The 21,588-nt window shown below is 37.4% G+C and overlaps 1 protein-coding gene and 1 long non-coding RNA gene across 2 annotated transcripts in view; one reads left to right on the top strand and one right to left on the bottom strand.

Moving 5' to 3' along the window:
- The window catches only part of SCAI (suppressor of cancer cell invasion), a 95,912-nt gene that overhangs the window by 61,129 nt on the left and 13,195 nt on the right, over positions 1 to 21,588 (top strand). The window contains exons 6-16 of the mRNA XM_090275274.1: positions 2,153 to 2,248; positions 2,803 to 2,889; positions 4,098 to 4,196; positions 7,043 to 7,139; positions 7,798 to 7,896; positions 8,042 to 8,194; positions 9,380 to 9,481; positions 9,724 to 9,825; positions 10,550 to 10,628; positions 12,656 to 12,755; positions 14,262 to 14,343. Of these exons, the coding sequence (XP_090131400.1) occupies positions 2,153 to 2,248; positions 2,803 to 2,889; positions 4,098 to 4,196; positions 7,043 to 7,139; positions 7,798 to 7,896; positions 8,042 to 8,194; positions 9,380 to 9,481; positions 9,724 to 9,825; positions 10,550 to 10,628; positions 12,656 to 12,755; positions 14,262 to 14,343 (1,096 nt within the window). The remainder of the gene's footprint in view (positions 1 to 2,152; positions 2,249 to 2,802; positions 2,890 to 4,097; positions 4,197 to 7,042; positions 7,140 to 7,797; positions 7,897 to 8,041; positions 8,195 to 9,379; positions 9,482 to 9,723; positions 9,826 to 10,549; positions 10,629 to 12,655; positions 12,756 to 14,261; positions 14,344 to 21,588) is intronic.
- LOC150013720 (uncharacterized) lies at positions 14,402 to 21,502 on the bottom strand. The gene is made up of 2 exons (XR_016510824.1): positions 21,348 to 21,502; positions 14,402 to 14,514 (listed from the first exon to the last, which is right to left on the bottom strand). It is a non-coding gene; the product is annotated as an uncharacterized LOC150013720 (long non-coding RNA).

Below are 21,588 nucleotides of genomic sequence, written 5' to 3'. Positions count from 1 at the left end.
TTTTTTATCACTTTGGATACTTTTTGCCAGTCGCTTCTTGCCTGCAAAGTTTCTTTTGAGAAATCAGCTGACAGTCTTATGGGAACTCCTTTGTAGGTAACTCTCTCCTTTTCTCTTGCTGCTTTTAAGATTCTCTCTTTATCTTTAACCTTTGGAGTTTTAATTATGATGTGTCTTGGTGTGGTCCTCTTTGGGTCCATCTAGTTTGGGACACCCTGTGTGCTTCCTGGACTTGTATGTCTTTTTTTTTTTTTTTTTTGCCAAATTTGTATGCAAGTATCAGGGACCAAGAATAGCGAGGGCAGTCCTGAAAAAGAAGAAACATGCCAGACTAAATATAAAGCTATAGTAATTAACAGATTGTTAATGAGGAAATAGAAAAACAGACCAGTGGAATAAAACAAACAGCTGAGATACAAGCATATGTGAATAATTGATGGCTGCAATTCTAGTTCTATCACGTTAGCCAGAAGGATACTTTTTAAAAATCAGATAGAATTTGGTTTTGGTTATATTAAAGAGTTAAATTTGAAAACCAACACTATAGATCTTTAAAAAGATGGTATTATCGTATGGATGAATTGCTTTAAAAAGGTATTAAAAGCACTAAAAATAAAGATAAAGGTTGATAAGTTTGATAACTACCCAAAAAATCAATAAAAATGAGAAGACAAGTCACAGACTGGGATAACAAGTATTCCACACTGTAATCAATAAATAAGATTATTGTTACTTTATAAAAGAAGTGACTTTGGCAGTATAACTCTCACAAGTTTTGGTTGACTCTTTATCTCTTTGATCCAGATTAGCTTCCAAGTACCAATAGACATACCCATGGTATTTTGAGACATGCCTCTTTCTGTCTTCTAGACTTTATTATGAATACCTTGAGCTTATCAGAATTCTACAAGGCAGCAGAATCCTTAGATTCTTTTCTCTGATCTATTTTGTCCTTCCGAAGGGATATTTTGGGAGCCTCTCTCCTGTGTTTATTCACAGGTTTTCATGAAGAGGTTTCCTGAGGATGAGACAAAGTCTTAAGTTAGCATTTCTTAAATTATATTTTTCACATTTATGCAGTAGAAACTGTTGTATATTTCAAGTTCTGTAATTTGTGGATTTTCTGTCTTCTTAGTTCATCTCTTTCTTGTATTTTGTTAAGTACCGCTAATACCATACACAGTCTCTTGACTTCTTCTTTTGAATCCACAAGTTCATTAATCACATTATCTGCTTTCCAAGTTACCGCCAGCAGATGCAGTGCTGCCCCGCTGTGTTATGTGACATCAGTCTTCAGTAACCGTCACTTGCCGCTCAGTCCCGATGCCAGTCTCACATATGCAGTGTGTCTATTATGTAGTCACCCCCTCCTGGTACCACGTTCTCTACTGGCTTTTCTTAAGTAAAGCCGCAGTACCCACTCCGAAATTTTAAGTGCCTCACTACAATAGAGATTTCTAGCTCCCATGTTAGCCGCCAGTTGTATTCCATTCTGAGGCTCCATGAAATGTGTCTTACTCTGTGTTCCATGCTGAGGAGCAGCCCTACCTTAGGTCGAGGGAAGAGTGAAAACGCTGACCCATGTAATACCTCTTAAATCTGCTCCTCAGACATGGAGTCGATAATTTACAATTATATTTCATTGCCAAAGCAAGTTATACAGCCAGTCCCAGTGTCTGCATGGTAGGGAAGTGTTGGTCTCTAAGGCATGTGTAGCCATCAGGCCCAAGGACAGAGTACCTGGAGGGAACGAAGGGGCAGAATACTTGAGAACAATACCACCCGCACACTCACTTCTAGAGTCCCTAAAGTGGTGATTTTCAAAGTGCTGCATTCTTAGCTAAAGATAAACTGTTGGAAGTTATCACTGTGTAAGTGAGTATGAATAAGATCCCCCAGGACAGGGAGGAGAGTGCCAGAAACCTCGTGGGGGACTGAGAACGAGCTGTCAAGAGGTGGAGGAAGAACAGGAAAGAGCGTGCCCTGGACCATTGTTACAGAGCTATTCTGCTCCAAAAATTATAATTTTTTAAAGAAAGCAAGCCTGAATGCAAATGCTTTAAATCTATCCAGTTTGTACAACCGCAAGACTTAGTATCCAGATAGCATAAGAGATTGACAGTTAATAATATACGTGTATTTGTTCTTACAGAGATTTGCCACAGTATGGACAGAAGCAGTGGCAGTCCTATTTTGGGAGAACTTTTGATGTTTACACCAAACTCTGGAAGTTCCAGCAGCAGCATCGGTAAAGGGATTTTATAGTTAAAGGAGAGTGAAGCTCCATTTTTATATTCACCACAGTTTTGACCTTTACTACCTCAGTGCTTTTTGTTTCTGGATACATCTTAATATATTTTATCTGCATGACCCAAATGAAAACAAATTGATTTTTTTCTTATTTGAGGTTTTATAATGTAATGTTATCAGATTTTTAAAGACTCTGTATATCTGAAGTGGTTCCAATTAAGTCGAGCATAGCTTGACTGACTCACGGTTTCATTCTAAAATAGATGTCGCCTATTGGCCAAAACTCTCTGGGGGTGTTGCTTCTAATATTCATGAATATAGCTCAAAGAAGTTTCTTTTTATATTTCAGCATACTTTAGACATTTTATACATGCTTTTTGAATTTAATTGAATGATAATGTTGAAATCTCATGAAAAATTCATGAATTTAAATTCATGAATTTAAAATTTCATGCTGAATTGGGTGTTATTTTATCCTATTAAGTTTACAGATTTGGTTATTTTTGAAATTTATAGTCTCATTTCTATTTTCTTATTTTCTATATAAAACAGACAAGTCTTGGATAATCGGTATGGCTTGAAGCGGTGGCAAATAGGGGAAATTGCTTCTAAGATTGGGCAGCTTTACTACCATTATTAGTAAGTGAATCGCATATGGAAAAATCAAGCGTTGTCCTGATTTACACACAGTATGCAGAAGTATGCATAGTATACTTACTTGACTGGAGGGAAAACTAAGAAGTTATAAATGAAACCTTAATTTAGATCATATTGTTCAAGACAGCATTATAAAATGACCTTTCGTAATCAAAGTCACATTATTTGCTTCCAAGGCTCACCTTCCAAACAGTTCATTTGGTCAGATTCATTTATAACTTAAAAGATTATGATCTTGGTATTAGATCAATGAATGTATAGTTCTTAATGGCTTCACTTAAACCTTGATACTATGCGGAAGCATACATACCATCACTCGTATGTTTGAATGGGTGGCCTTCGGGAGGATATTTTATAACTCATACTTGCAGGACATGCCTGAAAGGGTTCCACTAAGTAGATCAGGATACTTCTGATTTTATCCTGACAGCAGTAGTATCTATGTAGTCCCACCCATGAGGCAGGGAAAGAGGAGGACTCCTTTAGGCCTCTAAGTCTCGGTAGCATGAAGGAACATCAGGTGCGCCACAAAGAGATTTAGGCCGTTTGTAACCTGACAGGCAAGGAATCCCTTCCTCTTCCTGTCCTTTGGCATGTCACTGAAAATTCCCGCCTCAGACTCACTCTGCTGGGTAGCATATTTTCTTAAGGAGTCCTTTGTAAAACTAGAAAAAAATTTTTTGATATCTTAATTAATTTATTTTTTAATTTTTCAGTTACAGTTTACCTTCGGTATTATTTTGTGTTGGTTTTAGGTGTACAGCATAGTGGTTAGACTGTCGTATACCTCACAGACTGTTGCCCTGGTGTTTCCAGTACCCACCTGGCACTGTACGTGGTCACTATAGTATTACTGACCGCATTTCCTGTGCTGTACTTTATACCCTCATGTGGAAAGTTGTAACTCGGTGGCACGCTGTTTGGAGAGTCCCTTCGAAGGATGAGAATAATGTGTACTTTGGGTTGCCGTCCAAAAAGGCTTGGGAGCGGTGGGGAGGCATATTTTTAATACCATTATTACTATTTTTACACATTTTAAGTGTAATGTAAATATTGTTTTGATGATTCAAATTTAGGACAGTTATTTCCATCCCCTCATGTAGAGGAATAGAGGAATAATGGAACAAGTGTTGATCATGGTGAAGAATTTGAGACAGTGTCAAATGGAAAGTTTTTGTCTTTTCTCATAGCTTACGCACGTCTGAGACCAGCTATCTGAATGAGGCTTTCTCCTTCTATTCTGCAATCAGACAAAGATCATATTATTCCCAAGTCAATAAAGAGGACAGGTATGCACCTCGTATGTTTTTAAAGCAGAAAGGTAAAACAGTTAACATTTTTAGTTTGTGTACAAAGTATTCAGAAATGCATACATTTGTTGATAACTTTTATTCATTTAATGGGACTTTTGGAGTGCCTGCTATGTGCCAGGCCTTCTTAACATGCAGAGATATGTTACCTGATAGCTATTAATAGAAGAGATGTTGTAGCAGATGTCACAATGGCAGTGCAGAGTCAGAGCACAAAGGAGGGATGGATTACTTCCTTGTAAGACCTTGGGGTCACACAGAGTTTCATTGAAAAGAAACAACTCCATAGTGAGCCTTTGCTGATAACCTTGGTTCTTTTTAGCCTGGGTACTCTTAATTCATATACATTCTAAAGCCTGTTGACAGCAGCCATGTAGGACAGAAGAAAAGGCACTAAGCTGTTGGAATTTTATTTTATAAACCCAATACTGTTGTGCAGTTAGGGGGAAAATCTGGTGGAATTTATTCATTCTCAACAGTGATCTTTTGAGCACTTATGTATATGACAGTGTGGTCGGTACTGGGGAGGAAAAGAAAGAAGAAAAGAAGGAGGTGTACATGTGTGCTCTTTTTGTCAGGACACAGTCCTGGGTTGCGGGTTTGGTCCCCAGTCAGGGCACATACAAAAGGCAACCGATCCATGTTTCTCTCTCACATTGCTGTTTCTCTCCCTGTCTTTCTCCTGCTCTTCCCCTGTCTTTAAAAATAAATAAGTAAAATCTTTTTTTTAAATGGAGCCAAGTCCTAGAGAACTATAATATGAAAAAAGAAAGAAGATAAAGAATTAAGCCACATTATTAAGATCCATTTATTGTTCTGAAGAAACCTAGAGTAAAATTTACTTGTTAAATATTAAGAAAAATATTTTTAAAAAACCTAAAGAGAATGTGTAACTTCAAAACAGGTAGATGGGTAAGCAAAGTGAGTAATAGAATTATGGTTATTATAATAAAGGTAGAAAAAGAATATATATGTAAAATATATAATTAGCACAAAATAAAGTAGAAACCAGTCCAAGTGCATTGGTAATCGTAGTAAATGAAAGTGATCTAAACTTCCTAGGTGAAAGTCAGAGATTATCAGTATGCCTTTTAAAGAAAAATCCAGCAATATACTCTTTACAAGAGATCCTCCAAAGATATATTACCTAGAAAGATAAATGAAACAGATATTAAGGGAAAAGAATGCTATTATGTTTATGTGTACATTATTTATATTTAAGGCAGAAAGTAATATTAAGGATAGAGGCTTACTTCATAATGATAAAAGGAACAACTCAGGAAAATATTAAAATTCTTAACAGGTATATGCTCAATAATGTAACATTATAGTAAACAAAGCAAAAAGTGGCATATATTCAGGGAGAAATTGATAAATGACCTAATATTCTTAGAGATTTTAATGATGCCACATTTAATGATTTATAGATCAAGAAAACAAAAAATAAGATTTGAATACCAATTAAAAAGTTATATTGCACTTAAAACTGCATATAATAAGTGGATGCACATAATTTTCAAGCTTATGTAGAACTTTTGTGAAATTGACTTATACTTGCCACAAAACAAGTTCAAGTATATGTTGTTTAACTATGGTGCAAATCCATTAAAAATTAAAAATTAAAACATAGTTTTTAAAAAAAATCAATAAATTTGTCAGTAGACGCATTTCTAAATAACTCATGGGTCAAAGAGAAATTTTTTGTGTAATTATGGAAAATGTCAAACATATGAGAAAAATATGGTTGTAAGGTTATTATATTTGTAATGTAGGATGTGGAAAGCAGGAAGTGGCAGTTGGGAATGTCAGGTGTGAATTGATAAGGAATGAGTGTAAAGGGTCAGGTGTAAAGGGGTACAATATTGATCGTAAATAGCCTTTGAAAAGGTGAGGGTGCGTATTGCTCCTCCCAGCCACACCAAAAGAACAGTAATGAAGAGGTACAAGTAAGAAGCCAATAGAGGATGTTAAAAGGTACTCTAAAATGGATTAGATGAATTGAAAAGAAAGCAACAGAGGCGCAATAGAGGAAGAGGGACAAGGGGAGAGTGGAAAACAAAATGGCAAGGTGGCGTCACAAAGCCAGAGGACCTGAGTATGCCGTCGGAGGTTATCACCATGGCTCACAAAGCAAGACCTACCATGTGCTGTCTCCAGAAGCGTCATTAAACTAAAAAGACACAGGTACCCGGAGGCAGAGGGACAGAAAAAGATACGGCATATAAACACTAAGCACAAGAAAACTGGCTTGGTGATATTAATATCAGAAAAGTAAGGTTTTAAAACAAAGAATGTTCTTCCTGGAACACTTTTCATCTTGCATTTTTCTGCCTACCTTCTACTCTTCTTTATATGTAGATTTAACTCAAACGTTACTCTCTCAGGAAGGTCTGCTCACACCCAGGATCCAGTCCTGTGGGCTCAAATAGCGTCCTTTATTTCTCCTGTCATTATGTTTATTCCTCTTGTGTTTTAAGTATTTCTTTGTCTCCTCTATATTTTAAATACTTTTTTGTCTGTCAGATCTCTGAAGAAGGGATGCTGTCTGTAGTTCTTGGGTTTTTTGTTTTGTTTTGTTTGTTTGTTTTGATTTTACTCCCAGCACTTAGCATAGTGCCTGATGCATCTAAGTTCTCAATAGGTATTTGTTGAATGAATGATGTAATGAATCAGTAAGAAATGTGTTAAGACTATAGGTTATGTGCAGAAATGTTTGTAACTGCAGAATAGGGTCAGAAGAGTTTAAAAGCAATAGGCAAGTTGTTGGGGGGGAAGCATAGTTTCTTTTTTAATTTAATGAGTAATTTTCCATTTGTCTACCATAGACCTGAGCTGGTCGTTAAGAAGCTGCGATACTATGCAAGATTTATAGTGGTTTGTCTTCTTCTCAACAAAATGGATGTTGTGAAGGACCTGGTGAAGGTAAATGTACTTTAAAATAATTAAATAATTATATATGGATACTTTTATTTAAAAATAGATTTAAGGTTAAAATAATTTTTGATCTATCTAAATCATTACAGCATTCAAAGTATGGTAACTTCTGACATGGGTAAAGATAATACATTTTTTTTCAACTCTCTTCATATTTCAAACACACACTGACCAAAGATAATTATAGTAATTCCTTCCTGGTTTGGGGGACTTAAGTGTAACTTGCCGGTTTTGACAAGTCCTGCTCTGTCTTCCCCCACTCCTAGTTACTATGAACGATTTCCAGATAAAATCAATATGATATAAAGACAAAGAAAATCATCTAGACGGTATTATTTCGCATGTTAAAAATTTGGATGTTAAACCTTTAAGAGTTTTCTGTTAATAAAGTAATTGCTGATGTGGTACCGAGTAGGTATGGGTCTCTCAGGATCTCTGTGAAGATATTATTGATGTGTAGCATTCTGGAATTTTTCGATTTTGAGATAAATCCATGTAGTTTTCATTTTTTGCTTTTGGTTATAATTGGGACTGTACAGTGGTAATAATCAAACTTCTTACCTATGTTAGTTTCTGTCAGGAATATGGTACCATGTAGTTATCTTTTTTGTGTGTAACCATTTTTTTTGTGATATTTTAAAATCAGGAATTGTCCGATGAAATTGAAGATTATACTCACCGCTTCAATACTGAAGATCAAGTGGAGTGGAACCTGGTGCTTCAAGAAGTCGCAGCTTTCATCGAGGTCAGTGTCTGACGAAAGGTCGTCATCATTATGGATAAGTCAGTTCCTATGTGGTGTGCATTTTTACTGTGTACACCCAGAAGGAATAACTTACTATACTGGCGTTTTGTCTTGGCTGTCAACTAAGGACCGCTTTTCTCTCCAGGCGGACCCCGTGATGGTGCTGAATGATGATAACACCATTGTTATCACATCTAACCGCCTTGCCGACACAGGAGCCCCGTTGCTGGAACAGGGCATGATTGTGGGACAGCTGTCTCTGGCTGACGCCCTCATTATTGGTAATTGTAATAACCAGGTAAAGAATCGTGAAGGAATTATGCTGAAAACCCACTTTGGAAAATAGTACTTTTGTTTATTACGGGATTTATTATTTCCTTGTAAATATCCTAACATCCATTTGTGAGAAAATGTTAAATAAATTATACTGTGTCCATATATGGATTATATTGCAGACATTTAAATGGTTTAGAAAGAATTTTTATCACAAAGGAAGATATTTATGACATGGTAAGTGAAAATAAACTTGTTATGGAGCTATGTAAACAGCATTATTTCATCTGTTAAAATGTCTGTACATACATCCATGTAGGAAAAAAGACCAAGAAGAAATTCACCAATACCATAAAAGGTTTATCATTGAATAGCAGAATTATAGTTGGTTTTTATTTTCTTCTTCACAACTTTCTAACTCTGAATATTACTTTTATAATCAGGAAAAAGGGGAGGAGGGGCTATTTCTAAATACATTTGTCAAAAGCAGATTTCAAATATGATTTTCATGCCAGAATAGTCCCATGATGATGATTTAATGTGATTTACTAGAAATTAGGGGATATTGGAAAAGTCACCAGTTAATATATTTTTCTACATGCATTATTTATGCAAGTTTTAATTTTGAAGCTTTCTTCACACCTCTCATTTTTGTTATTAACTTTTTCTACTGCTTTTCCAACTTTGGCTTTTGTAACCATTAATTCACAAATCTCTAAATTAAAACATTTTAATTTAAGTAAAATGTTGCCTATCTGAAGCTCTATAGAAGTATTCAAAATAGAAAATGGTACAGTCTTACACATTGTATAGTACCAAAATGTAATGAAGAGGTTATAAAATATGGGCCACAGCCATATTTTAGCCTCGGTGTTTTGCCAAAAGTTAACATGTTTTATAGGACCTAATATAGGTCTCTGTGTTTACATGACTACTTTTATTTGTTTCTAAAAATACCTGAGGAAATTGATGGATTGATAGGAGTGTGGATAGGTGGCAAGATATGTGATAAAACAAATATAGAAAAATGTTAGTGTTGTAAGATCTAGATGATAAGCATATGGGTGTCATATAATTACTTCAATCTTCTGTCTTTTAAAATATTTTATTAAAAAATATTGGAAAAGACCCAATGTCATTAAGGACACATGAAGTTTAAAACTTCAAGGTCTGCATTCTGCATTAACAGTCAGGTTTGTTTGCCTTGCAGGTTAAGTTCAGTGAACTAACTGTTGACATGTTCCGGATGTTACAAGCCCTGGAAAGGGAGCCAATGAATTTAGCTTCCCAGATGAATAAGCCAGGAATGCAGGTACCTTCTCCCTGCTTTTGCAGTTTTGGTAACACCATTAGTGCTTCTACTCACCGTGGACTGCTGTTATCCAACACATGATGGGAGTGTGAATCAAGCTCTCTTGATGAAATACAGGAAATACGGATAAGCGTACTACAAGTAACAAAAGGATATTTGATGAAGAGGATAGTAAAAATAGGCGTTGATAATTCATCTGTCAAGTAGAGCTTGTATGTGTGTTGTCTTCTCTGTAAATACAGGACTCGGCTGACAAGCCTACCAGGCGAGAAAACCCCCACAAGTACCTGCTCTACAAACCCACCTTCAGCCAACTGTACACATTCTTAGCAGCCTCTTTTAAGGTATATATGATCCAGTGTGTTCTACTGTATGGGGAAAGTGTGCACTAAATAGAATCTGAGAATCACTCTTCTCTTGGAATATTTGAGTCAAGAATTTAGGTAAAATAAGAAATTGAAACCGCCTTTAGAATATCCTAATCATAGCTCTTTTAAGAAGGGAAATTGCTTATGGTGCTCTGAATGTGTCTTATCATTAATTAATGAGACTATTGCTTAATTATTCTCCTTCCTCCAGGTTTTTATTACAAAACTACTTTAGGCATAAGGTGCAGGACTAAAAAACGAAAAAAAACGAGGAGCAGGTTGCATAGGCCTGTTACATATTCAAGCAGCTCAGGGAAATATTTTGGTCATTGAAAAAGCTATGAGGAGTGAGTAGTGAATTCCTCCCAAAGTCTGATAGGGAAGCCATAGATGGGAGTTTGTCTTTTAGACCTGTAGTCAGGACCTTTACTTCTCCATTTCGCGTTTTCCAGAGAACATTTTCTGAGTCATGGGTGGTTTGAAGCACAGAATGTCTTTAAAATGTTGGCAGTAGTTGTAGATTATAGATTAATAAAGAATTTCTGCCGTGTAGACAGAAGTTGGAACCAGCAATAAGAAGACAATGATATGTTAGATTAGGTTCTCGTTTTCCCCACACCTTTAAAGTGTCATGAGCTTTAAGTAAAACTGTTGCTTTCCGTGTTTGTTGTTTTGTATATGTGATTTTTTTAAATTTCAGGAGCTGCCTGCCAATAGTGTGCTCCTGATTTACCTGTCCGCCACTGGCGTTTTCCCCACAGGTCGTTCTGATAGTGAAGGTACAATAAAGGAATGCTCCTGTTGTGAGCAGGGCTTGAATTCTCTTTATTTTCTGCAAGACGATGGCCCACAGCCCACAGACCATCTCCATCTTTCTAGAGGCTTCCAAATTGGAGACCTGGTCTTTGTTGAATTGGCAATCTTATAGATACCCCAATCTATTGAAGTCCACAAATCATCAGCAAATTCACATATTAAATGTGTGCCTCACTATCAGATTTGCCAGAAGCATACGTATCTATGAAATAACCAAGCCTAATGATCTACTTCACATCACTGAATTTTTCTGAGCCTTCAGCGCTTTAGGTAATCTGGTCAGTGGCTTCATTGTGGCCGACAGTCTTTGTAGAAATCAGTACACTTCTGTAACTGTGAAAGTTCAAGTCCTTGTCATGATTTTGTTTTCTATCCTTTCTTTATTTGGTTTTTATGGATTCAACCTATAGAATATTGGGATGCTCTTTCAGAATAAAAACTTAAAACTGTCCAGAATATGTGAGTCCAGAATATATGAGATTGGTCAGAATAGGTGAGTAACTGGGATGTAAATGAGGCATTTAAACCTCTGGACACACAAAAATTTTTTCTTAATATCCTTAACATTTTCCTCCTCATCTGTTTGTGAAATTTGCATTCCTTTATATGATGCATGTCCCTGCCATCTTCCTGCATGACCTGCAAAATAAAATAAACCTCAAGTCTTTTCATTGCAGTGATTATTTTTAAGGGATGAAATATAACAGCATTAAAAATGATTTGAAGTCATAAACTACTTTAATTCTTTTTGTAGTAAAGTTAGTAATTTTATTTGTAAACAGTTATTTCCATCTCTTATCTACTGTTGAATCAGATTTTCTGGGCCCCTGCTTAATATAGTGGCCTCTTGTTTGACTTTTTCAAAGTACAATAGTACTGCAACAGGTAACTAACTGAATAGCCCTTTGAGAGAGGTTATTCCTAACACCCCTCAGCTGTTGTTCCATTTAGATGAAAATTTAACTAACTAATATGACCAGTGGGCAAAGGCAAACTTCAAAACTGGAGCTACAGCAGTTGGTATAATAGTGATAATGGATTTTTTCACATGCTGAAATTTGGCAGTTATTTTTTTAAAGATTTTATTTAATTATCTTTAGAGAGAGGGAAAGGGAAGGAGAAAGAGAGGGAGAAAAACATCAATATGAGAGAGAAACCTCTATTGGTTCTATTTCATACACGCCCCAACTGGGGACCAAACCCGCAACATAGGCATGTGCCCTGACTGGGAATCGAACTGATGACCTTTCACTTTGCGGAACGACACCCCTACCAACTGAGCCGCACTGGTCAGGGCAGGAGTTCTTTTATTAAAATTGAAGATTTTGTCAGTAAGAATTTTCAAGTTTTATTCCAAATTTTTCTTAAATTTTACAATTACTGGCTTGCTTAAAATTAAACTTAGTCTGCAATTTCTTTTTTTTTTTAATTTTTAATTTATTTTTATTTATTGACTTTAGAGAGGAAGGGAGAGAGAGAAATCAATTTGTTGTTCTGCTTATTTATGCATTCATTTGTTGATTCTCATATGTGCCCTGACGGGGAATTGAACTGGCAACCTTGGCATAGCCGGACGACACTCTAACCAGCTGAGCTACACAGCCAAGGCCTGCAATGTCTTACTTAAGTAATTTTGTTAAACCTGAGAGTTTAATTTTGCTTGAAATGTAAAGATCATTTTGAGCATGCCAGATTTCCGTCCCTTTTATTACCCCCGAATAATGGGATGCAATGGATTCTTGCTTTGTTTCTCATTATTCTGTGTTTGAAGACCTGATGAATAATTAAGTGATTTTTCTAAAATGTTGAAATAGGCAACATGCTGAAATTATTTAAATACTGCATTAAACAAGAATGTTATATTTTAAAATAATTAAAGTGTTTTGTAATTGTTTTCTACTTGTATCAGTGAGAGGTTCACATACCTTTGAACATCAGAACAATGTTACTCTCCAGTTGAAGTCTAGGATTCTTCCCTTTGTTTTCATAGGTCCTTATGATTTTGGAGGGGTACTTACTAATAGTAACCGGGATATTATAAATGGAGATGCCATCCACAAACGAAATCAATCTCACAAAGAAATGCACTGGTATGTATTCTAGTGTCTCTTCCTACTATAAAAATTACAGTTCTCTCTTACGAAATATGAAGTGAAACGGGGACTTTTTCTAGTACTAGAAATATTCTCTTAGGCTGTTATTAATAACCCTTATTTGGATCCAGCAATACTTCTACCTCTGACTATCCTAGGAAATTAGAATTTTGAGCTGATATATATATTTTTACATTTTCATTGAATATCAATTATATGTCATGTACTATTCAATTACTGGATATATATCAATGAACAAAATCACATTTAAGTTGGAGGAGACTATAAATACATATATACATAAATAATATATCAGGACATGATACATGTTAACATCAGTACAGACTCTAATGTAAGCTCTGTTGATTTGATATAGCACAAATGAACTTAGTTATGATTTCAAGTAGAATTAACCTATGAAAGTTGCTCTTTTTCTAGGTACAACACATTCACTGGTTGAGCCATTATTGGCTCTATAATTTCTCTATTTGAGAGCTAGCAATCTGGTTATTAAGGAACTGAACTTGTTTGAAACTACATTTCTGATAGCACATTACATAGAAATGTTAACTGTTCATATTACAGAAAAGAGAAGGGAGAGCAGAGAGGGAGATGTTTCAGATTACGTGTATAATAGCTAACAGTCCTCCAAGCCATACGCTGGTGCTGTCATTGACCTTAGTTGTAAAATACTTGTATTAGAAAAACTTGCATTTGAAATATATTGAGATTTGATGATATTGCTCATTGACACATTATTTTATAGATTTATGTTTACATTTATATCAGTATTTACACACACACACATTGTCCACTAAGCTGGAAAGAGCATGCACACCAAAATCGTGACCTGCTTGGCATATCGGGATGATGCTCTAACCAACTGAGCTAACTGGCCAGGGCTGTGACTTTCTTTAGCAGTGGCTCTCAGATACATGTTACTGGACGTTTAGCCTTAGGGTCTGGTAGGTCTTCTGTAGGCCAGTGAATCTATATGTTTAAGAAGCACCCGGCTAATTCTGATAAAACGTCCAGAGGAAGCAAAGAATAGTAAAAAGGGGGAGCCCTGTTATTGTCTGCAATTAAGATGTAGATTGAAATAGTTTTAAAAATCTTTAAAATAGGTATAGATTTTGAAAGCCTCATTGAAATACAAATCTGGTTGTGTTATTAAATTTTTGTTTTAAAAACATGTTTCCAAAGGGGCTTTTAAATACTAAGCAAGTACCTAGATGCTGACTTTTGAGATCTTCATATTGTGCGTTTAGCCTGTCCTTCCATGTACTATAGCCTTCTCTCCAGCTTGGAAATTCTTGAGTGATACTTATCTCTGGAATTTTTTCCAAATAAAACTTACACAGACATTCTTTGTCTTTTGCTGAATTAATCTTTGTGTTTCTCTCAGTGCTGCGATGAAAGGGGGACGTGAGCAAACCAAACTGAAGAAGAAACATCTCAGGACTGGGTGGTAGTTACTCACTGACTTCTTGTTGTTGTTCCCAGCCTCCACCCGGGAGACCTCTACCCTTTCACGAGGAAGCCCCTGTTCGTCATCGTGGATTCGTCCAACAGTGTCGCGTACAAGGTGAGTCCGTGAGCGCTGGGGCGCGCGCAGACATCACGGTAACCGCAGCCGCCCGAGGTAACCATTCCTAACACGTGCCTTTTTATTTTGCTTCACTTCATTTCGTTTCCCACAGTTTGTATTTAGTCTTTCTTTTCTTTTGAGGTTGTGCATACTAGTCAGGATCTGGTACTATGAATAGAAACGAGAAGAAAACGCATGAATGGACACTCAGTGGAAAATAATAAATGCTCCTGCAGGAAAAAAATTCAAGATTTCCAAGATCTCTGGTGGAAGGTTTATTTTTGTTATATAACCCAGAATAATTTCCTTTTACAGAGGCAGAAGTAAACGGGCACATTTTATTTCCTAGTTTCCAGACTTTTTTCCCCATGTACACATTGAGCCGTTGTGGTTTAAGTGAAATTTCTATCCCATGTTTTACAATTACAATCATTGAATAGCAACATAAACTGTTTTAAATGCACTTATTTTAAAAATTTGTGACAATAAGTAAAAAGATATGGCCCTGAATGCTGAAATAAGTGACAGGGATCTCACGTGAAAATCCTTTGTTTTATATTTTGATTATTGAAGCAGTGTTTTTAAATGATTATGTATAAAGAATGTGAGCGGCAAAACACTTTAAAGTAGGATGTTAGCATTCACACTATAATAATTTAGAGGAAAATGAAAACAGAAGTTTTCGGAGTCTTGCGTGTGGTCGGAATATTTCATTAGTGAACAGCACGCTCAGAAACACGCCGAGATCTGCATGTGAAACTGCCGATTGAAGCTGCGTTTGTTGTGGGCACTCCTGCGCTTAGATGGAGAAGCAGACATTAGTGGGTTTGTTTCAGGGGAGCCGCGGACGTGTCTGGGGGCCGTGAGAGCTGGCCCCGGGCACGCGGTTCCCGTCTAATTTTCATGTTTAGTTTCACTTTTTAAAGTCTGAATGCCAGGAGCCTCCAACTCATATTTTCTGCTATTTTGTCAAGTGTAACATTACAGCTTAGATTTTGAGGAAAAGTAGCTGCGTACTTTCTTAAATCGTGTGTGTCGTCGTAGTTTTTAATCTTCTTGAGGGGCGAGAGGCTGCTGAAGGAAAAGGGTTTTTAGCTACCCCATTTAAACTTGTATCTTCACAAAATTCAAAAGAAGCATTCTGTGTCTTTGTCAATGAATGAGAAGGGACTGTCTGTTGTAGTTTAAGGATGCGGCAGGATTTGTTGATATACTGGGTCAGGTGTATTGCTTCTACACTCTAGCATGCATTGAGCCATCTAGTAATTTCTCTCAATTTAACTGGATATTATGTGGTAGCACTTTTTGTTATCACAAAAATATCTTTCATTATATGTGCCTGCTATTTCCAGGGTGCATTTTGAATGTAGAGTGAGTACTGGATGCTGATTTAAAAAAAACACCACTGTGCCTATTTGGAAATGTATTCATTTTAATAGCCTGACACACAAAATAACAGTGGAATAATAGAAAGGAGGTTTTTTTTCTGGTTGCTTTTGATGGCACGTGCAGTATAACTCCTAAAAAATTAAATTGTCCAGAACATACTGATCTTCAGAAGTGAAAGGGGGAGCCCATTTGCAGTAGGCAAATCAGAGTAAGGCACAGATCAATTTAGTCTTTTAAAAATTAGTACTATTTAATGCCTCTAAATCAGGTTAGAGTTCTGTGTTAATAATATGTGAAGGTGTCTGATATTTACTTTTTCCACAAAGCATGTGTACAAAGTCTTAACTACCATTTTGCAAGTTTCTAATGAGGAGAGAGCTGCATGACCGATGTATTATTTCTTGTGTTCCCACTTTACTATATATGTCTCATACATATGAATGTTTTATAAACATGTTTTCTAAATGCTTCATATACAAACAAATATTTCATGTATATTTCTTCATTTAAGTAATACATTTTTATTTTTGTGAGAGTAACTCATGCATATAGTAGTTTAAAGCTGTAGTTCTCACCTCTGTGCATCAGAAACATTCAGAGCGCTTTTCAAAACCACTTGTGCCAGGGACCCTAACTCCCGTTCCTGATTCACTGGGAGTTGGGGGATCCGGTGTCAGTATCATTCCAGTATCATTCGGAGCAGGTTCCACCAGGTGTTACTAAAAATAGCAGTTTCCTGCTCCCTTGCCCTCCCCGTTTGCCTCTTTCCAAAGGCCACCACTTATATTTAGGTATTTAACCATCATTTTAAAAAATAACATGATGATATAGATAGTTCTTGATTCTTTAGTTTTAGGCATTATGTATTGATATCCCATTATGGAAGAGAAATTTAGCTTTCTTTCCTCTCCCTAACCCCAGTTCACATTTAGACCTTTTACATCCTTTTATTCACATAATAAACTTAGAACTTTGAATCACTAAATATTTAGTGCTTATATTATTGTGGCTATAAAGTGCTTTTTAATCAGCTAAACCACATAGTAAGCTTTTCCTTTCCTATGCAACTTTCTACTTTTCCTGGAGCAAATAATTATTTATCTTTGTTCCTTGGGTTTTTCTTTTCCCCTCTGAACCTGTCACTAATTCAACCCCAGTCTCCTCACCAGTTGTCTAAATCTTTCTCAGATTGGTCAGATGCATTAGTCTCTTACTTTTATCTCTGTGATGAAGGGTCTCCCAGAGCCTCTGCACCTGGGGCCCTCCACCACTTCTCTGCCCAGAACCTCTCCTCCTTCCTGTCCTCGGAAGTCTTCATCTCCCTCCTGCACTGGATCCCTGTTTCCCCAATCCTGGGTCTGCCTCTGGGACACTTCTTGGTTTTTGTGTAGCCTCCTGCAACAGCTTCCTGAGAAAGGGGGAACGCGAGATAAAACATTTGAAATCTTGCACTTCTGCAGGTGTCTTTAATTTACCCTTGCCCTTCAGTGATGGCTTTGGAGTGGGTTAGAAGTACTTTCCCTTCAAAATTTGCAGGCATTTCTGCATCATTTTCTAGCTTCCAGTATTTCTTAAGAAGTACAGAGGATTCTAATTCTGGATTCCTTCATGTGACCTGTTTTTAGTCTCTGGAAGTTTATAGGAGCTTCTCTTTGTCTCCATTGTTTGTTTTTTTGTTGTCGTTGTTTTTCTGGGGTTTTGTTTTGTTTTGTTTTGTTTAATGGAAGACTAGGCATTTTTTGTTTGTTTGTTTGTTTTAGTTAAATTTATTGGAGTGACATTGGTTAAAGTCCCCAGTGTTTTTCAACTTCTTAACAGCATGCCCTGCTCTGGGCTTACTTTTAACCATGGTGCTTGGCGTGTACTTGGTGAGTCCTTTCAGTCTGGAGACTGTGCCATTTTCTTGAGTTGTTGCACTGTTTTCCTCCCCTCCATTTTCCCTGCACTGTCTTTTGGCAACTTCTGTCATTCATATAGTAGACCTTCTGGTCTAATCCTCTGATTTTCTTGCTCTTTATTTTCCATCTTCTGGTCCTTTTGCTCTTTAGAAAAATCCCTTCCCTTTATCTTCTAACCCTCTTATTGAGATTTTTAAATTTGTTCCTTAGATGTTTCTTTCATAAAAATATAGATGTATATAAAGCACATATGGATACACATGTATAATCATCTTGGTATTTCCCCTGGTTGAAATACACAGGGGCCTGTCCAGGAAGTATCCATCCGCTTATTATGAAAAATAATATTGACGAAGATACAAGAAACATTGTACACAGGACAATGACACCTCAGTCCCCTTCAAAGTAGGCACTTGGGGACCTCACAGAGTTCTCCCAGTCACCATCAGCTGCCCCGTCTTATTTGTTTCATTTTCAAATAATCTATTACTCTTTTTATGGTTTCCTATTTTCCATTTTCAAGTTTGTTCTTTATTTCTTTAAACCTGATAAGCATACTTATTATTTATTATCTATCTCGTCATTCTTATACTTGAAACCTGCTTTTGCTGCTTAAAGACACCCTTTGCTATTGTTGTATCCTTGTAGGCTTGATGGTCTTTGACTCGTTTCTTTTTATCCTTAAAATTCTTTGTGGGGAAAATCAGTGAGCCCTGGAGTGAAGGTACTTTTACCCAGAGAGGGTCTGTGTTTGCTTTGCTAGGCACCTGGAGACACTGCCATTTCGGAACCCTATTTGGGGGGGTTACTTAATGGTATGGACCTGGGCTGCAAACACACGGAGGACTGACTTACAGTAAAACCTTTAGGGACTGTTTTGTTTTGTTTTGTTTTGTTTGTCTCTGCTCTGCTCAGCACTGAGAAAATTTTCCTTATAGTCCCCTGAGTAGTTCTCGGGGGAAGGAAGGTGTGAGATTTGTCTTGGTTCATCCTTCCACAAGGGTATAGCCCCTTGGGATGCTGATTTAACAGGGACGGTTTTCCCTTAGGCTCCCATTTTAGGCAAAACCTGAGCTCTGACTTCTGTCCCCTGCTCTGGATAGGGCTTTTAAAACCTAAACTTAAGTGGCTTGATTTCCTCAGAACCCAAGAGAGCTGGAGTCAGCTTCTTTTCTCGGTCTCCTGCCCCGAGTCTTCATTAGCTCCTCTTTCCCTCGTGCCCACGTCCGCTTCAGGAGATCCTCTCGTCCTAACCGGTACACGCAGAACCTTGCCACCTCCTCTACCGTCGCCTGGCCCGTACCTCCGCCATCTCTCCCTCGCATTATAGTAGGAGCTTCCTAACCAGCCTTCCTCCCCCTCCCCTGGCTCCCGTCAGCGTGCGCCTCTAAGTCAGATCCTGTCATTTCTCTGCTCGGAGGCTCCAAAGGTTTCTCCCCTCACTCAGCGCACAGGCGCCCCGACCTGCCCTCAGGCACCTCCTTATCCCCACAGAAGCCTCCCTGACCTTCTCCCTTTCCTATCAGTTCGCTTTAGTCACACTGGCCTTGCTGATCCACACGCCTGGCACTCTTCTGCTTGGGGTCTTTGGGTGCCAGTCCCCCTGCCGTGAATCCCCTTCCAGAGATGCCCACATCGTCCGTCACGGGTAGGACCAACTGAAGCCTCTTCGCAGGGCCTTCCCTCATCGCCCTGTTTACAGTTCGGTGGCTCCCCGGCGCTCCTGAGCCACCTTTCCGAATTTATTTTTCTTAGTAATGCTAGCCGTTAGCTTCTGTAAAGGGCACCGTGCTAGGCTCTTCACAAATATTGGCACATTTATTCCTCACATGACCCATTTTACTGATAAGGAAGCCAAGGCACAGGAAGGTGAAGGAATTTGCCCAAGGTCACACACACAAAACTAGTAAGTGGCTGAGTTGGGATTTGATCACCATCTGACTGTAAAGCCAGGGCTGCTAACTGTACTTCATACTGTCTTTCCATAGGTAGCACCTGTCACTGCTATTATATAACTTCTTCATTTCATTTATTGTGAGTCTCTACCTGCCACCTCCCCCCTATCTAAATATCAGCTCTGGGAAGACAGGGTTTTTAAAACATCTGTTCTGTTTCCTTCAATATATATTCCTAGCATCTAGAATGGTGTCTTAATCCATAGGTTTAATGAGTATTTGTTGAAGATAAGATATCTTTGAAAAGGGCACTATGTACTGTCTTAAAGTTGTAAGTTGTTTTTAAAGTCTTAGGTAATTTCCTGGGAGAAGAAAATCTAATGACCATAAATAGGAAATCTGAAAAGCCTAATCACGGGGTATGAAATAGAGAAAAGTGATCATAGTTATCTTCTTTTACCCACAAGAAATGCTCTGGCCCTTTTGCATTCAGGATAGTCCTTGAGAAGTAGTCAGCACTCAGCCCTGGCTGGTGTGGCTCAGTGGATTGAGTGCCGGCTGCAAACTAAAGGGTTGCCGGTTCGATTCCAAGTGAGGGAACATAACTGGGTTGTGGGCCAGTTCCCCAGCTGGGGGCATGCGAGAGACAATCCACATTGATGTTTCTCTCTCTCTCTCTCCCTCCCTTCCCTGCTCTCTAAAAATAAATAAATAAATAAAATCTACTTTTAAAAAGTAGTTAGCACTCAGTGATAGGAATTATTCTGTTGACATTATTTGAGATGAAAATAGCACACACAAAAGAAAACTCTCCCCCTATTAGTTTATCATTATGGATTAGAAAAAGTTTAATTGAATATTAGTAAATAGACCTATTAATAGAATAATGTACCAAAAGAGTTTATCTGAATCATGCATAAGGTTAGATATATGAAAAAAATCAATATTATATACTGTATCAAGAGGATAAATAAGAAAAATCACATGCTTATCTGAATAGTCATTTGCAAAATCTAATAAAATTTAGTACCCATTCTTAATGAAAAAAAAAAACCCAAAAACCTCAGCCTATGATGAAGAGCTTCTATATTATATAGCCAACTTTGTACTTAGAAAAACACTAGAAGTGTTCTTTATTAAAATGAGCAAGAAAAAGAGAATGCCTGCTGTTATCATTGTGATTAATCTTGTTTCAGTCCTGACCAGAATTTTGTAATATTCTAAAAATAAAGCAATGAAAAAGTGGTCCAGACTAGTAAGAGGTATAAATATTGGAAAGAGAAAATTATGAATTGTAGATGATGATTTTATGTTTAGCAAATCTAAAGGAATCACAGAAAGACTATTAATATGAATACATATTCCGCAAAGTAATTAGATATGGGGTGAATGTACAAAAATCAATAGCAATCTTATGTAGAGCTGTAACAAGTTAAAATTTCTTCACTATTCTATTTACATATGTTTGCCATAATTTTTAAAACATAATAGCTCTGAATCATATGATCCATATATGTGGCAAAATTATGAACCATTCCCCAAAACTTGCAAATAAAATAGGATGACCTTATGGGAGTTAAACTATAATATTAATTACTGGATGGATTAAAACAAAGATGTGAAACACCCTTAAAGTTACTATTTCCTAGGCCTAAAATTTAAATATAATCTGAACGAGGAATCAGAGGTCCCCAAGATCACCCCCAGGGTCAGTGATTCACTAGGAGGACTTACAAGGCTAAGCATGTAGTCATACTCACTACAGTGTATGTATTACGGTAAAGGGACGCAGAGCAAAATCAGCAAAGGAAAAAGGCACCTCGGACGAAGTCCAGAGAAAAGTAGGCTCCAACGTCGAAGCGTCCCCTCCCAGTGAAGTCCCACAAGGACGTACCTTGTTCCCCAGCAACAAGCTGAGACAGCACAGCTGAAGCGTTAGCCAGGGAAGCTCGTGTGTTTATCGGGGACTGCTCATGTGGGCGCCCTGTGCCTGGCACATACTGAACTGCCGGTCTCCCAGAAGGAAAGCAGGTGTTCAGCATAAACAGTCTTGTTTGCAC

This window comes from Furipterus horrens, unplaced genomic scaffold, assembly GCF_987537825.1.
Source record: "Furipterus horrens unplaced genomic scaffold, mFurHor1.1.pri manual_scaffold_4, whole genome shotgun sequence".
In the NCBI taxonomy this organism is placed as follows: Eukaryota; Metazoa; Chordata; class Mammalia; order Chiroptera; family Furipteridae; genus Furipterus; species Furipterus horrens.
The sequence above is the reverse complement of the archived record's forward strand: the minus strand, read 5'-3'. Positions and strand labels throughout refer to the sequence as shown.